This window comes from Hippopotamus amphibius, chromosome 2, assembly GCF_030028045.1.
Source record: "Hippopotamus amphibius kiboko isolate mHipAmp2 chromosome 2, mHipAmp2.hap2, whole genome shotgun sequence".
NCBI classification, from domain to species: domain Eukaryota; kingdom Metazoa; phylum Chordata; class Mammalia; order Artiodactyla; family Hippopotamidae; genus Hippopotamus; species Hippopotamus amphibius.
The window spans coordinates 40255367-40273333 of NC_080187.1; the positions used below are offsets into that span (position 1 = coordinate 40255367).

The following is a 17967-nucleotide window of genomic DNA, read 5'->3' on the forward strand; positions in this document are numbered from 1 at the left end:
ATAATGGACGGTGAGCTGTCTCTTCAAGGGTCCTGGAAAGTTGGAGCAGGGTAGAGGTGGGAGGTACCCATGGCCATTTCAGCTGTTGGATAGCCCTGTTGAGAGCTATTTGCCTAAATGTTGAGTTTAACTTTGCAGGTCAGCGTCGCAGCTGTGGCAAAGCCGTTTTATTTTTTAAGCTCAGTCTTTCTTTTCAGTACTACATCAGAGAATACTTTCCAGTTCATCTTTCCAAAAACTAACTTGGGCTTGGCAGAAAATCAAGTTCCTTCTAGTATATCCAAATATCACCTGAGACTGCCTTTGCCCTGACATAAAATCCCACGTGTGGCGTCGTCTTTTGGTGACTCCATTTGGGGGGGGCGGGGCGGATTTTGAGGGGGACTGGGGGCGGAGCGCAGGGAAGGGTGATAGAGTGGTATCCTCCACCCTATAGTTAAATGCCTTCCCCTCTGCTAAGCCTCTCATCTTCTTTTAATCAGTGCCGCGCTTAATTACCCCGCTGCACCCAATTGTGTGTGCATCACTGCTTTTCCCCCCGAAAGCCGGACATAGCTCTTACTCTCCGAGTAATGATAGTAATCGCTGGTAGGGCAGACCTGTTCCTCATCCTTCTCCGAGCACATCTCTTATGGCAGGTGTCTAGTTCCTAATTAAGTGCTAATGAGCACACCTAGTGGACCGTGAGGCCGCTGCCAGCTCCTTCAGTTTTATGTCCTGCTATTGCCGAGCTCTTAAAAGGTGACAGAGCAAGAATTAGTGTCTTTGGGATGACAGGAAGGTGATTTTGTGCATAAAGAAATTGTTATTATGATCTCAAATGGTGAATGAGCAGTTTATAATACTTCCCAAGAATACTATCACTGCTGCCTGCTCTGACCTCGCGCCTCTTCCAGTTTCCCTCGCATTAGAACTGTGCTCTCTTTGGAAGGAGTGGAGGTGTGAAGAGAAGGCTGGCTCCTAAAGATTTTTTAAAAGATACTAGAAGGGGTTGAAAATCTACTGTAAAATAACTATAGACATGGATTTGTGCCTCTTAGATGCTGCTTTCTCTTGCTCTTGTGGGCCAGAAGCACGTTTAGGATTCAATTAAAGATCAGTGGTCGGGTTGGAAATTACTGAAGATCTGGCGTGAAGATCTAATATATTCAGTACACGCAAGGGGGTAATAAATAAAACGAGTAATTGAGTCCCAGGGAAGTGAGCACAAATCAGAATCTTAAGAATTTCCTAACATTACACCTTAGAAATTGAGCTTTAATCGTTTTTACTGTCTCATCAAAAACGAGTTTTATGTTGGACAGCTGAAATGTGGCCGGATTTATGGTGCAGGGGCCATTTCTTGGATGCTTTTTCATTTCCTGCAACGTGTCTTAAATATAATATGTGAGAGCAACGATACTCTGTAATGTGAACAGATTTCTGACTTCTGGAATGGGTTAAGTGTTGGAGGTGAAGGCATTTGGGAGTGGGGACTTGGTCGTCGTGGTTGGAGTCCCACACAGCTGGTGAGAGTGTTTTCCTTGGCAAGGGTCTTGGCCTCTCTGGTCCTGGTGTTTCTCTTTGTGACACAGAAGGAGGGTGGGTTTGGGACATGGGGCTCAAGAGAAAGGAAAGGATAAACAAAGTTTTGTCTCTAAGATTTCTTCCAGTTGTCACATGCGTGGCTCCCTGAGGCCTCCCTGTGTGTGTGGTGGTATCATGACCAGAGCACAGCCACGAGGGTCCTTCCTATGTTGACTTCACTCCCTTCCCACCTGGTGGGAGAAACTCAGTGCCTTGAGCCCTGGCCTTCTGTGAAATGGGAATATCAATACTTCCTCCATTCTTGAGGGCTTGGTGAGCTAAGGACACACAGGTGCATGAGAGATGCTCGTTCTTCCTGCTTTCTACGTTCTGTTAACTAAAGGCACCATTTGGTTTTGTCTCATCCTGCCTAGTAACAGGTAACTAGTTGAGAATATAGTTACTGTATTGTAGGATGCATATCTGCGCCTCCTCTATTTTAACCTTTCTGAAATCAGAATGAGCCTGAAATCTGTGGCATCTTGGATTCAATGATGCACTGGATTTCATCCTTGCAGACGCTTAGAGATGGAACTAACCAACATGTGAGGGCTTACCAACTTATCCAGGCTTGCTCAAAATCAACAGATACACTCTCAGGGGGTGAGTTAGGCCAGAAGGTGACAATGTCGATTCGAGGATTATGTTTTGGGAAGATTATATGATATCAGGTAACTGAGCAGATGAAAGCTTTTGATGGACTGAAAGTGCTAACCACATTTTTTTCTCTTTCCCCCCTCTGTCTCTCTCTTTGTTCCGTGTGTGTGTGTGTGTGTGTGTGTGTGTATGTGTGTGTGTGTGTGTGTGTAACCTCCTGTTCTGTCTCCTCCATCCTCTCATGTCATGTCTGCTTTCTCCCCGGATGCCGCCACCACCGCCACTACCACCTCCTCTCTCTCCCTCCCTCCCTCCTCCTTTTCCTCTCTCACCACCACCACCAACAGCAGCAGCAGTTGCAAGCTCAGCATCTTTCTCACGGCCATGGACCTCCAGTGCCCCTCACCCCTCACCCTTCAGGACTTCAGCCTCCTGGAATCCCGCCCCTCGGCGGCAGTGCCGGCCTCCTGGCGCTGTCGAGTGCTCTGAGTGGCCAGTCTCACTTGGCAATTAAAGATGACAAGAAGCACCACGATGCAGAGCACCACAGAGGTGAGAGGCCGGGCAAGCCAGATTAGGACCTTGTCCTAACACTCTTACATGCTGCAAAGTTTGTGCACCGCTAAGGAAAGCCCCAACCCATACAGAGAGCAAACAATGAGCTAAGAGGAACTGTCTGTCGCAAAGCTTGGCCACTGAAACACAGTTCACCCTGGAGCTTTTCAGGGTTTACCGTGGGCATCTGTAGATTTCTCCATCTCTTTAGATGGCAGACATCTTGACATCTTGGCAACTGCCTTGTTAATGCCAGTGGCCTGTACCATATTATGGAAAACTGTTAACTGCTTAATTGGGTAATTTTCAAAGAAAGTAATGTTGTTAAATGGGGCGAAATAAGAAGTTAAATTTGAAAGTGAATGTGTTCAAATGAAAGGTTTGATAATTGCATCTGTTACTTCTTAGTTTCATAGGCTTTAATTCTAGTATGCATTAAATATTGGGCAAAATTGCACTTGACTAATTTTTTGAGAAAAAAAGTAATTTATTCTGTCAAGAAATTTAAAAAAATAGGCTTTTGTGTATGGTTAACCTGTAAATCTTATGTTTACAAAATACTGTAATTTTCAGGAAATCACTGTATTAGGAATGTGCAATGACTTATATAAATAAAAGCCATTTTTAAAACTGTTTGGGGCTTGTGTTCTAATTATTCCCCCCTTTTTTTTATTTCTGTTCTTGCCTCTGTGTCTGAACGGGCATGTCTGTGCGTTTCTTGGTAACCTCGGGAGCAGACAGAGAACCAGGCACAGTAAGTACCCTGACGCCTGCCGCACATAAACGCGTCTTCCACCCCCACAGTGCATCCCCATCCCCCTTTCTTTAAACACAGGCACAGACACTACTCTGTCTCTCTCAGCGACCTGTTGTTTTTCTTTCTTTTAAAAAAATATGACTGTTTCCTTCCCCCGCCCTTGTCTTTTATATAAAACGTCCATCGGATGAGAGGGAGGCAGAGCTGTTTACTATGATTACTCACTTGAGAATACACTTCAGTCCCTACATACCCCAGAGCCATTTAAAAAATGTTTATCACGGCAGTTCGAGTCTGCGTTTACCTGCAGTTCAAGAGAGTGTTCATTTTTACCTTAAGTCAGTTCTGCAGGCAAGAGTTCACAATCCATAGGTGAAATTGGTTAGTATTGTGTTATTTCTGTCTAAACCGTTCATTATCCTCTGTAAATGCGTCTTAGTTGCTAGGTTTCCTTATCTCGTTTCCTTTTCATAATTGTCCTTGGAGTGTGAACTTGAGCTTAACTTTATTTTAGTCCAAATAACTATGTGTCTGAGTAGTAAGCTCTCAAAACCAAGGAAATTCAGTGCACAGGGCTCTGTGCTTATCAAGTTCATTTTTTTCACCAGCCTAAATCTTACCCATTTCACATGATGCACGTTTGATTTGTACACGTATCTGCCAGTTACTTGTGGGGGGAGGCCTGTCTCTAAAATGCATCTCTCACATGTTGTGGAGCAAATAGAATGAGAAATTGGCCCCTTTTCAGCTAAGATAACCTCCAGTTTTTGCCCCCTTCCTTCCTTCCTTCTTTCTGAACATGGCAGTACCTTGACCATTTTCAATCTAAATATGGTTAAAAAATGGAATACTGAACTTTTAAATGACTGATACTTTCTTATGAGTTTGGGGGGGAGATATGTAAATTTTTTCAGTTTGAAAAATTTAGGGCCTCTCCCCCTTGTCTATGTAGAATAGTAGCTATTTTTAAAATTCTCTTTGGGACAGAGCTTGGTATACTTCATGTATCAGGATGTATTGGGGGAATGGATAATGGTGAAAGGATGAAGAAGCTAGTTTTGAAATTCTTGTCCTGTAAGTTTTCTTTGGAAAATGTTGGGAGGAGAAAAGAGGGGAGAAAAAATTAGAGCTAGGGAATAAAATTACCTACTCCCAAAGTATGGACCTAAGTAAACTGGTGGAGGTGACCTTTCTGCTTTGCAATTTCAGTGTCCCTGTAGATTGTCATCTTTTCTGCCGTGTTCATTCAATAGAATATCAAATTAAAAACCCTAAGCCTGGACCAGAGAACAGAGATGGCAGAAGATGATGTTGGGAATGCCCATGTGCTTTAGTCTGCTGCAATGTTATAATTTATTGAATTTATTCTAGGTTTGAGACTTTATTTTTAATTCAAGTTTCTGTTCTGAGGACTGCTGTTTCACCTGAAGACACTGTATATTTATTGAATGCTTACTGTATGTAAGGTAATATAGGAAATGTATCTGTGGTGAGGGATGAGTAGGGATACGTAGGCAGGTGTATCACAAGTACTTTCTCAGAGAACCAAAGGGAAAAAAAGCAACAAAAATATTAGAAGATACAAGATTGCAGGACATTTCAGCAAGAGTTCTAGACAGTTGTGGAAGGGATACCATGGTGTATGCCGCTCTGAAATGCCAGTGGCAGGAAAGAGTAGAGTTTGCCCACTTAAGCTCGTAGAGGCGTTTTTCCATAACTGTGTGTCTCTATTTCTGAGTATGTCTAATAATCTGTATTTTTGGCTGGAAAATATAACGAAGAACTTAGTTGATTGGAGAGGTGAGGGTGGGGTGGATGAAAGGTGATGAGTTGTACCCTTAAAGAAGTACAGAATCATTCTTGAATTTCAGGCAGCTGTGGATTGTTTTTCAATCCAGTTCGTTTAGTTGCTAAGTCCATGTTGAGTGAGCAGTCAGTGAGCTTTCAAGTCCAAATGTGGTAGATACATTGCATAAACCAATCTATAAAATAACATAAAATACATGGTTACTTAATGTGTTATTTGCATGTCTCCTTTTTCACACCAAATTTTTGTCGTCGTGATAATCTCAATGAGTATTTTCAGAATAAGTATATATACCAAGTTTCCTGCGTAATTATTACAGAAAACTGATGGCAATGATGATATAAAATGGAGAAACTACACTCATTTGTAACCTAAACATTTAATTCAGTCTGTAGAGAGGAATTAAACTGTTCACCGTCCATGTAAGTGGGATTTTGCTGCAGATATGTAAAATTAACTAGCTTCTTCAAACTTTGTGTAAAATTAAATACGAGACTCAGTGGGTAATGAGATGGTGTGTACTGTTAGCGCCTGAAATATTATAGTACTTCTCTATGTAATAAAGTGGTTTGAATTATGAAGTTGAATTTTACTTGGCAGATAAAATCAACTGATTGCTCTGTACTGCTGTTTTGCTTTGTTTTGTTTTCACTCAGTGAGGGGTTAAGAGCAGTGACTATAGGGCAGTAATTTTCAGACTTCATGATCTCAGAATCTTTATACCCTTAAAGTAATTGATAACTCCAGAGAACTTTTGTTTATGTGTGTCATATATTTTGAAAATTTTCTGGGTTAGAAATAAAACAGATTTTAAAATGACTGAAACAGATAAAGAGCTACTTAATTGTGTTAACATAAATACCATCTTTAATGAAAAATAACTATTTTCCAAAATAAAAAGTTGGAGTGGAAAGAGTGGTTTTGTTTTTTGCACATTTGCAGATGTCTTTAACGCCTGGCTTAAAAGAGGGTAGCTGAATTCTTGTCAGCTTCTGCATTCTGTTTGTTGCCTTAACATTGTTTTGGTTTAAGTATTGGAAGAAAATCTGTCCACAGAGAGACATCCTCGGGGTCCTTGGATCAAACTCTGAGAACCTCTGCCATAACTAAGACGAAGGAATCCTGAAAAATTCTAGGCTGGCATATAGTCTTATTTTTTTCCTGCTCTTCTTTCTATGTTGAGCAAACATATTTTTTATATCAAGTGCAAAAATCAGGGACTTATGTAGATCCAGAGGGAATGTGAGTATATGTGGATTGTTTTCTTTGAGTCTGAAACTGGTTCATAGATAGTTTGTTTATTTTTAGTGACAGATTATTCCCTTTGCCAGTTTAAGCTTTCATGATAGGAAAACAAATGAACCTTAATGTAACCTGTTTAATGTAAAACCCAGGAGAAGAAGGTGCTAAGACCAGAGAGAAAATAAGGACACTTTTTAAGTTTCTTGTTTCTGAAAGGGATGACTGATAAAGCTAGTAACTTTTGAGCTGTATGTTTTGCTGTTTGGCTGTTGATTTTAAATTAAGATCTGACCACTGTTTTTCGTTTTTTGTTGTTTTGGGGGGGTTTTTTTTGACCACTGTTTTTCTAATTCGCAAACTTTTTTTTTTTAACATAAACCTGTTTATCAGAGTGCTGCTACTGAGCAAAGAAATGACCTAACAAAAGCCTTTATTTCTTCAGGAGTAATAAAAACTTTAGATGTTCCAATTAATTTAAAGATGAAGGGAATGTCCTTTAAATACATCTGCTTTAAAGACCTGGAGTTAGAGAATTGACAAGGAGTTGTATGGCTTTTAAGAAAATAGGATAGAATGTTTAAATACTCATTTATTTAACAAGTATTTATTGACCATTTACTCTGTGCACTGGCTGAGGCACTGCGTGTACTTGCTGCCATCTTGCAGTGATAGCTTTTATTGTCAAATTATGTGTTGAATGAAAAGCACTGAAATACCTAACTCATGTGATCGCGATTTGGAACATTTGGAGAGGGGAGGAGGCTGTTTGGGAGAGACTGCAGAACAGGGATGATCTGTAGACTTAGACTTCAGTTCGTCTTGGGACCTCTATAAAATTGTGTGCAGAGTGGGTCAGTGCTCTTATGTAGACTGAGGAGGGATCATAACATTCATTAAATTCTCCTAAGGGGTTCCTGGCCCAGAACAGTTTAAGCACTTTTCATCTACTGTAGGTGTCAAAATGGTGTGTCACCATTTTCTCAGTAAGACAGCAAGAGTAAGGAGGTTGGGTATCTGGTCATATGGTTAGTTAACGGAGGTGGAGATTTAAATCATGTCTTTCCGAGAGACCCTGTTGCCACTCCTATAACTAATTTCTAAAAGTATCATGTTCACATTTGGAACTTAGTTAAGAGTAGTTATGACAACCGTCACTTTGATGTAAGGGGATGTCTTTATTTTTTTCTTCTCTAGCTGTTGTACTTCAGTAGTTGATTGGCAGAGGTAGGACCAGATCCTAGCTGTGGACCGCCCATCACTTCATTTTTTTCTAAGACAAACACTCAGCGGTATAGAGGGCAAGGAGTAAATAAGGTGTGAGGCTTGCTTTGGGGAGTACTTCACTCTTGGCCTATTTCTGAAATTTTATTTTTTTGGGTGTCACATTGTCTTCCAGTGGCTCTTTAGGACCGTGGCAGCTTGGGTGTGGGGAGAAGGGGACAGTGATAGAAAGAACATGGGTTTTGGACAAAGGCAGACCCCAGTGGAATTCTGGCTGCACAGGTAAGATTTCTCATCGTTTTGAACCTTCTCCTCATCTCATCTATAAAGTGGTGATGGTGGCTGCCTGCAGGGTGAAGGTTTAGGGACCACAAATGGGAAGTCATCAGACATACCATGGCAAGCCTTTAGGAATGTCCTCCCTGCCTCTACCTACAGGGTAGCCAGACAGCAGTAAATGCGCTGTGAGTCACCCTCGACTTAGTTACTTGTGGTTTCCTTTCCTTTTTAAACAATGTGTGAGGCTTTTGTGGAGATGAGGGCCCATGTGACCAGGTGGCTGTTCCTGATGTTTCTCAGTGTTGTCAGCATCCTGAAACTCATCCCAGCCTCTTAGGAACTTGACCTGTTTCATGATGCTTGAATTCATCAAACGTAAACAGGAACAAGGAGGAGGTGTTTTCACCTAAATGTTGATGACTTTATCTTGACCTGACTTATGTCAAGGGATTGCCTGGAGATAAAGGATAAAACTGAGATGAACTACCTGAAATCTCAATATTAAGGCACAGTGGGAAACACTAGATTTTCTTAAGCAGTTGCCTGAGTAGATTTTTCTTTTGGCAGAGTTTAAAACTCTGTGCTTAAAAAAATAGATCCTCTGGGAAAACCAGCATCATTGCTGTGAGAAGGGTGAACCCCCGAAGGAAGGAAAGCCCTGGCAGTTTCCCGCTTGTTGGGAGGGGTGTGCTCCTGTGCTAGGTGAGGTGTCTGCTTACTGTGGGGCCAGAGCTTGCCAGGCAGATGTCAGGGCTTGTGTGTGACTGGAAAAATGTTCAGGTCTTACCTCACTGAGATCTCAGTGAAAATAGGGCATCTTTAAACAAACAGAAAAAGCAGGTAGAGGCTGTTTCTTCCCTCCAAACCCTTTTTAGGCTTCATTTTGTGTTCTGTAATTAGAAAACTTAATTGCCCACCCTTCAGAGCAGATTTTTTTAAACTTTTATTTTCCTTTTGGCCCGATCATCATTTTCAGTATTCCCTCCTTAACGCAGTTAATAATAAACTTTGCGTCTTGGTCTTTCCGATGAGGAGAGATGGGTGTCAGTGCCGTCAGATATCCAGATACCACAGTCAAGTCCTGATTCAGTGCTTTCTAGTTGCAGGAGCTTTTCTTGCAGTAGAAGCATCCATCAGGGGCTGGAGAATGAAGACGGACAGTAACAGCTAAGAGCACTTCGAAAACAACCTTCTAGAAAAGGTTTGAAATACAGATTTGATTTTTGCTGTGACCAAGGTCCTGATTAGGGGAATGAAGGTATTACGAGGTCATTTAAAGGTTATTTTTAAATAGTTATATTTATTGTCAGCTCCGAAGTTTTTATTGGTTTTGTTTTGTTTTACCTGGAGAAGGAGGGTGGGTGGCAGGGCAAGCTGTGGACGTAGAGTGATGCTGAAGGCATTTTGTGATTAGTATTTCTTCCAGCCCAGACACTCACTGGGTGTGTATGTCTATGGCTCCGTTTTATTCTGGGAGTCCCACTGAGTCACCCATCTGCGTCCAACAGTGCTAAGTTCCTAGATTGTGGTACCAGAGCATGCTGTTTTTTTGTTTTTGTGTTTTCCCATATTTTGCTTTTAAACCATGCCCTTCAGGCGCACTTCACAGCCAGTCTTCCAAGATGTGATTTCCACATCTCTACACATCTCCACTTGCTTCCACTTTTCACTGTTGACAAGTGGGGATCCCATTAATTTTGTAAGTTAAAAATGCATTCGTCATGCAGAATACGTGAATGACCAACTGGACTGTAGCACAAAGTACCGCACAGGGTGATGGCTTAATTGGTACCAGGTGTGGATGAGAAGGCGCACAGATGTGATGGGGTGCGTCGTTACCTAATTGTTTTAATGTTCACCGAGAAGTTAATTGTCAGTGTAGAGTGTGCTAGCAAATTAGGTTCCCACTGCCTTAGTGTAACTGAGGATAAATGAGGTGTCATGAGTTTCCAATCTGTACCTCTGACACAGACAGTTTTCCTGTGAGGAGGAGACCGTTGCCAAAGGGAATCAGCTTTTCAGCTAAAGAAATTCATTTGAATAATGTGCATTATTTTTGCATTAGGGAAACCTGTCTAGCTTTTGCTGTCTCCATGAGCGTGTTATCCTTTCACATTTGCTGCTGGTGGCTTCAAGGTTTAGACTTGGTTGGCAGAAGAATTGCTTTGAGGTCTCAGAATAGATGAAAGATACATGAATGCTCTTATAAGGTGTTCTGGCAACACTGACAGTGTAAATATGCTTTCTTTTATGTATTCTGGAGTTTACCTTCCAAAATACCTCCATATACGTGAACAACCATTCCTGTTAAATTGCCAAAGAAAAGTAAAATTCTTGGAACAAGACTTTAAAGGCTATTTTTTGTTCATATTAAAGCAGCTGAGTCTCTCTACCTTGGTCTTCACTGGGTGGGTATTCAGAGCATGAAATAGAAAAGTTATTGTCTAGAATGGTCAGAATAAAGGTGATACGAAGTCCAAATCTTGACATTTTCTTCTGTTTTTACTGAATGCTCTTTGAAGTTCAAAAGACTTCTGCTTACATTGTAAGTTCTTATATGAAGTTATGGTTCAATACTTGCGTGTCTGGATGTTTAATTTCACTTGAAGAAAATGCTTTGTCCACTTCTACCCGCTAGGTTCAAACACCACCAACTCTCTAGTTAACTTGCACCCACTCAGCAGGGAATGGTTCTGGTGTGTGTTTTTATAAAACATGGTTCACCCTATTTGGGAAATTGTGCTCTGGGTCTTACCACTCAAAGAGTGCACACCGGTTGTAATATTGGAAGACCTCCTACTTTTTCTTTTCTCTTCTGAGAAAAGAAATTTGCCTTTTGTCAGTGCAGGTGCCCACTGAGGTTTTAGGTTCTCAAATATTCCAGATTTTAGGAGGGATGGGTCTCTTCTTGTGGTTCATACGTTTTCTCTGTTCTTACACCTCATCAAGTCATTTCATGTGTCGTCTCTCTATATAGATGGAGAGAATAGCATGCCAGTTGGGCCAGCGGGTCTTTTTGACACTCTGTCTCTGGTACTGAACATTCCAGAGGGATCTTGTTTTCTTTACAGACTTGTCTGGTCTGCTTCTCGCTTTATCGTTTTACTTGGCACTATACCCGTTAATGTGTGCAACTTGTTAGGTGCAGAAAATCATCACGGTTTTCAAATTTTAGCTTGTTTTGAAAACATAATTATTTTTAGATCTTGATATGCTCAAATTTGTAATATCCCCCATGGGCTGTATAAAACCTCTATTTTGAGTTCTTGTAGAAGACATAAGGTAAATAAGATAATTTTGTTTGGTTCTTAAGAAAATTTTTAAACAAAGGAAAACATATACAGTCTTGAAATCCCAGTTCTCGGAACATTTGTAGTAGAAGTCTGCCCAATAATTACAGTGTTGGAAAAATTCTGGCAGATAAGTGAAATTTTACCAGCTGCAAGGTGAAATAAAACATCGAGTTTCTTGGCCAGAATGAGAGTATATCAGTGTGGTAACACTAGTTCTCATTTTGATTAAAAAACTCTGGCAAATAAATATTTGAAAAGTGAATTTTACTTGATGAATGCTCTTTGGTAGATGAATTATCTTTCAAGATAAGGACTCTGGGAAGAGAAGCCTGAAGCAGCAGATAGGTCTGTGGAACCACTATTCTCAGTAGTCAACGTGGCATGAAACTGGTGCTGTGAGGACCTAGGCTGCTTTGTTGCTCTCTGCTGGGGCCTTCTTTAGTGTGAATCTTGGGTTATAAATGATAGGCTTCATGAGTGGAAAGCCAGGAATTTGGGACTGTTTTCAGGTCATTTAAAAGTAGGCTGTAAAATGTTCTTTTTTTTTTTTTTTTTTTTAAATAATATGTTCACAGTTTTGTTATGGGGGGCATGTCACCAAGTAAATCAAGGTGTGTCTGTGATTAGGAGGTGGGGGCATCAGAGATAGCACACAGTAGGCATTATTATGTCACAGAATATTAACCTCAATAGGTTAAAGAGCCAATGTGACTTTTAAGTGACAAGTATCTAGGAGTGGAGTATTTGGGGTACACGTATTTGATGTATATAAACCAAGTTTAAAAATCACTCCTTGGGGAGCACAGGCACTTTGACTTGGACAGTGCTTCTTGACTTTAGGCAAATTGCCTCACCCCGCTGGAAATCCTCCAGGTGAAGTGAGGGGGATAAGAGGATGAATATGTGTTAAGGTTGCTCTGGCCTTTTGAGAGGTTTGGTCCTAATTATCTTCTGTGTTTAGAACGCATGACTTTTTCAACCTCAGTTTTATTCTTTTACAAACAGGCTCTTCTTGAATGCTGATTAAATATTAAATTGTAATGTTACATGTGATTCTGTCTTCTCCCTGTTCAAATCTTAACAAATCAACAGAGCCCTAAATTTTGAAAGATCCAAAGGATATTCAGTCAGTACCCAGGTATAATCTTTACATTCTTAAAATGTGTGTAAAATGGCTCAGGGCGACCATCACAGTGACTATATCCCACTCCTGAGCCCTGAGGAACATAAGAAGGTCTGGGAGAACAAAACGTCGCACGAGGGGAAGAGACTGCGCTACCAAGAGACGTCCGGTGCTGCCTGTGTAGCATTTGCTTCCCAGGAACCCGTCACTTTCGGGTTCCTGGGGAGCAAATGAGGGAACCGTGAAGACTAGGGTCACTTGGGCAGTGGTTAAGCAAGACCGTTGTTGCCAACAGTGAACGAAGTTCGTTAGGCCGGAACGAAGTTAGTTAGGCTGGAACTAAGTCAAGAACAACAATGCAAGCAGTGTCAGGGCTGGAAGATGTCGGGGACAGTTACACACAGCAAGCAGGGTTCGTGGGAACAAGGGTAAAAGAGAGTGGTTTGCTTTGGTGGGGCTGCAGCGTGAGCCAGGTGCCCCCCCCACCCGGCCCTGGCCAGTGCCTCTCCCAGGCCTCTCCAGCCCACGCTCTTTGCTGCCTTGTTTTGAATCAGTTTTACAGCATCAAAGGTATGATGATACATTTTGTTTCGTAACTTGTCTCAATATTCCATCTGAATGGAGCCAGTTTTCAGATAAGCAGGGGTGCTAATTACCAGCGCCATCTAAATTTAGAAGAACTTTCAGAGCTTTGCAAAACCCATTCAGATTATAGGCCTCACTTAAGCTGCTCAAACGGGAATTGAACTTCTAACAGGGAGACGCAGAAGCCTCAAAGCTTGACAGGCTTACAGGTCCAGCCAGAGAAATGTTATTGTTTGTAGCAGAAATTGCATTGTTCCTAACAGGCGTTGACTTCTGTGTTCACGATACCACTTTACATTAAAAAAAATCAGATCGTTAAAAAGCTGTCTGAATAGTTGAGTGGTTTAGATGCCCAGTGCTAGTTACAGCAGGAGGGCTACAGAGGGGCATCCTAGGGAAAGAGGCTTGAACTTTTATAATTGCCAGTGGACACCAACCCTTTGCTACCTTCTGCTGGGCAAGTGGGTAGATATCAAGTTGGGTATGATACAGCCCTGCCCTTAATGCATCTGGTCTGAGTCTGGAGGAGGAGACTAAGGGGCTGATATAATCTAGAACACAGTCAGGTGTGTTTGTCCACTTTTCCAACGTGATAGCAAGCTGCTGCTCCCTTCCCCAGCATGTTCGCACTTTGCAGGAGTTTTATTAAGTCTCCTGTGTCCTGTCAGGCAGTGGGTCTGGGTCAGAGGGGTTAGTTTTTAGCAGACATTTACCAACGTAATTAGTTCAGGGGTCCAGCCAGCTCACCTTTCAGCCCCACACTGTGCTGGAGACATGATTCTGAGCTTCTCTGTATTGAATTGCATTGGTCCCTCCCCCCTGCTTTTATGTAAGCCTCCTCGCATTTGTGGAGCTTGAATGGTCATGAATGAAAGCTCAGCTGCTTCAGAGGCAGCCTCTGAAGTGGGCAGAGAGGCTTCAGAATGCCTTCTGGTTCCCACTTATGATTTCCTCCTGCGTGTGGTTGAGCTGAGAACGTTCCCATGGTGGGGTCCACGGTTTTCACGGGGGAGGTTTGAGATCCAGACACCTGGCTAATTTCCTTGGGCTGGATAGGAAAGAAGACCCATCCATGGCCTCTAAAAATGGACCATTGAAGATTTGCTCCTAGTATTGCATTAGAGGTGGCCTAACTGAATGGTTTCCCCAAGCCCCTTCTATTTTCAGCTGTGGCAGAGAAAGGTAACATCATTGTTTGTTGGCCCTGGACGCCCAACTTAGTTCTCCAACATCTTTCAGAAATTGGGGTTATCTGGGCTTTAAAAAAGGAAGTTTTTGCACAGCCCGTTCAGCATTGTTCAAGGCAGTAACACATCACTGAACAAATTGCCCCTTGCATATGCTAATCCGGCACTTAAAAGAACTCATTGTAACATGGTCTGATGCTTTAGCCCTAGGGGAGATGGGAATTGAAGGGGGATGTCAGATGGTGTCGTGTGACCCTCAAATATCTAAAATGCCTGTTTTCTTTGGGTCAACAGTTTATACTCAGCCCATGTGAATGAAAGTATCCTGTGTGGTTTGTGGAAAAGATTAGTCCTTGTTCCTGCTTTTGTGTGTGGGAGCTGGCCTTGCTGTTGAAGATTCACTGGCTGGAATTCCTGCTTTGGGTCTTAAATTTCAGCGCTCTTGGCAAGGAACACCAAATCTTATTTTCAACAATAAATTAAAAGAATTCAAAAGAGTTCCTTCGTTGTTACTGTGGAAAATGTGATTTGCCTTTTAGGAAACCATGCTGTTAATCCCACCCGCTCTCTTTGTGTCTTTTTAGAGAGGCACACATTGACTCTTACAGTCACAGAATATGTCTAATAGAGTGATCTCAGGTTTTGCTCACAGGCCATTCATATTCCTGACCAGGGAGTCTCAGTGGGAAAGAATAAAAACACATCCACATATAAACAGCAGGCTCCCATTTCTCTAACAGCAAACAGAACAGAAGAACATTTTAAGTGAGTCGGGCCTGAAGGATCCATCAGGCTTTGGATGGCTTGATTGCATAGTCAGGGTCTCCCTTTTAAGTGCTTAAATCTCTATAAATGTTTGCCATCAAAGTCTTTAGATGAGACGAATTAAATGGAATGAAAGGCTATGTAGGTATCACCTTTCTAAACTGGCTGTCACATCCAGGTTGGGTTTTCATGTGTACAGAGAGACCTGGGAAGAAATCTTTGATTAATTTTTTTGTCTTGCAGAGTAATTCCCTCTTGGTCCCAGACAGTCTGAGAGGCACAGATAAACGCAGAAATGGACCTGAGTTTTCCAATGACATCAAAAAAAGAAAGGTGGACGATAAGGACTCCAGCCACTATGTAAGTAAATAAAGGACTTGAAATAATATTTGTTTGCTTCCTTGCTCACCTTCTAACTGAGTATACAAAGGACTCTGTAAAATCTTACTGATAACTTCACATCCTTTAACATAATAGTATCGAGAGATAGATTCTTACATGTAGGATATTATTTCCCTCTTGAGCTGTAAATTATGTATTTGCCAGGCTCAGTATTAAATTTTAGGCTTTCTGCCATAGTTACTCGTAAGAGGGGATACAAAAATGTAGGGCTGGCTTTATGGTGTGCAGCCTGTGCAGCTGCACTGGCCCTACTCTTACAAGGGCCCTGCCTCACCCTTGGTTTTATGCTCTGCTCTCCACCATCTTCAAATTCTCAATTTTGGGGCCAGGGCCTGCATTTTCTTTTTGTCCTGGACCTTGCAAATTTGGCAGCCTGTCCTGCTAAAATTATGAGGGCAAGAATTTGGTGTTATCAACTACCTTTTTGGATGCCATTCTGGTAATATATTCAGTCTTGTATTAGGTCTTAAGACAGAGTTCATCCTCTTCCATGGCGAGCAGTGTAGTGATAAAAGTCCGTGGTAAAAAAAAATGGAAGAAACATTGGGGGCATCTCGTTTAAATCCTGCAGATGAGATCATACGACTGGATGTGAGGACTCTTGACTCAGATCTAGCTAAAACCACATTCACGAGGAGGGCAAACCAAGCCAAATGGCCATTGGCTCTGGTCTTGGGGTCATAAACATCGCAGCTCACAGATGCCTTGTAGTTTTCTTGTGTGTCCCGAAGTGTCTGTTTCAGGACGGACACATTCTCAGGAACCGTGTGAGAGTAGAATTCGAATTAGACCACTCACTGTTGCCTCTGGAGGAAGAGGTGTCTGCCTCTGGCTGGCTGCTCTGCAGGCTGTGCAGAGGTTTCCACGCTCCACCTCTGCTTCCTGCTGGCTGGCGCAAGCTGATGGCTAACAGTGGTTAACATTTCTTGAGTAACATCTCAAGTTAGTGCCAGGTACTGTGTGCTTCCACGTGGCTTGTTTCATTTAACTCTCAAAACAACCCTGTATGTTTGGTACCATCCCTCTATTTCTTAGATAAGGAAACTGAAGCACTGAGATTTTAAGTGATTTGCCCAAGGTCAGAATTAGTGGCAGAGCTTGGAGACAGTCTAACTCCATGCTCTTAATCACCATGTTAGGATTCCTAAAGCTAGAGCCTAGGATTGGATGTTTTGCCAGATTGGTCCATACTTTGTACCATTGGTCCAAGTTGTTGATCTCCCCCCCACAGCCCGAGGCTTTTTAGCACGTATTTGTCCCTTATGTTTTGTCCAGAGCCAGTATCCCGCCCAAGTACTTTTATATACGGCATCAGCTATTAATAAGCTAGTGAAGAAAGTCCATAACATATGGAAATTTGCAAATTTGCCAAAGATAGAATTCCGAGTTGCTCTGTAGATAAATTATTTAGTAGTGAGTGATCTAGAATCCACAGCTCTGCATGACTTCTTTGTAACCTGCTTGTACTAGGTATGTCTAGTTGTGTTGGTAGTTGAGGGTGACGTATTGAGATGATGTTGGAGAACCTGGGGCAAAGGACTCAGACCTCAGATGTTTGATGACAGGCGTACACTGTACCATGAAGGTTTATATTTGCAGAAGGCTCCAATACAAAGCTAAGATTTAAATTTCAGACTACTTAAGGACTCACTTCACAGTTCCATTATAATGAATGCGTTGTTTGCTACTTTTTGCTAATTTGGTTCATACATTATTACATTCACCATTTTTATACTTTGTTTTTCCTAAAGGGAAACCCCTTTGGCTTGTATTTTGTCACCACCACCCTGGGTTTCTGTCTTTCTTTTTTTTTTTTCCATCAGTGTTTTTTTTTGTTTGTTTTTATTTTGTTTTTGGCCACGCCACACAGCATGCGGGATCTTAGTTCCCCAACCAGGGATCAAATCCGTGCCTCCTGCAGTGGAAGTGTGGAGTCCTAACCACTGGACCGCCAGGGAAGTCCCGCACCCTGGATTTCTTAATGCCTGAAATCATTTGTGCTTTTCTGTGGGCTTTACTAAGAGAAAGCAAATTTTCTTTAGTATTAATTTTTTCTTTTATTGCATGAAACTATTTCTTTTAATAGAGTGTTACTTTAAACTACCCAGGCTTCCTCATTGCTTGTAGTTTTTTGTTATTGCTAGTGAATCGCATTGTGCCTTTATACCTGTGACTAAAGTATACCTAGTAACACTTCATTGAAGAAAGTAAATTGGGTCTCCCACATGTAACACTTTAGGTACGGCTAGATAAAACATTTAAGACATGAATTCAGAGTTGAGGGTACCTTTCTGGCCAGACTTGGAGGCCACAAAAAGCTAATGGGTGATATTTGCACTTGTACTAGTATTTCTCAAACATCATTTGTGTGTTCTTATTTGACAGTAACATCAGTAATAGGATTGTGTAGATTGTAAGCCAGGGGCCTGCTCCTTTTTGAGAATTAGGACCCATTTCGATAACCCGTTTTTCTGTATGTTCATTGTATTACTCTGCACTGAAGGACATATAAGGCCTTTTGGCTAAGAAAGTAGACTTCTTCAGCCTGCCCTGAACTTGATGTAGGAGTGATGACATTATTAAACTGA

At 41.7% G+C, this 17967-nt stretch overlaps 1 protein-coding gene across 2 annotated transcripts in view; it reads left to right on the forward strand.

Annotated features, from left to right (window-relative positions):
- Positions 1-17967, forward strand: part of TLE1 (TLE family member 1, transcriptional corepressor) — an 84158-nt gene that overhangs the window by 38360 nt on the left and 27831 nt on the right. For both annotated transcript variants that reach the window (XM_057720211.1, XM_057720212.1), the window contains exons 7-9: positions 2511-2715; positions 3456-3472; positions 15221-15337. In XM_057720211.1, coding sequence (XP_057576194.1) covers positions 2511-2715; positions 3456-3472; positions 15221-15337 — 339 coding nt within the window. The remainder of the gene's footprint in view (positions 1-2510; positions 2716-3455; positions 3473-15220; positions 15338-17967) is intronic.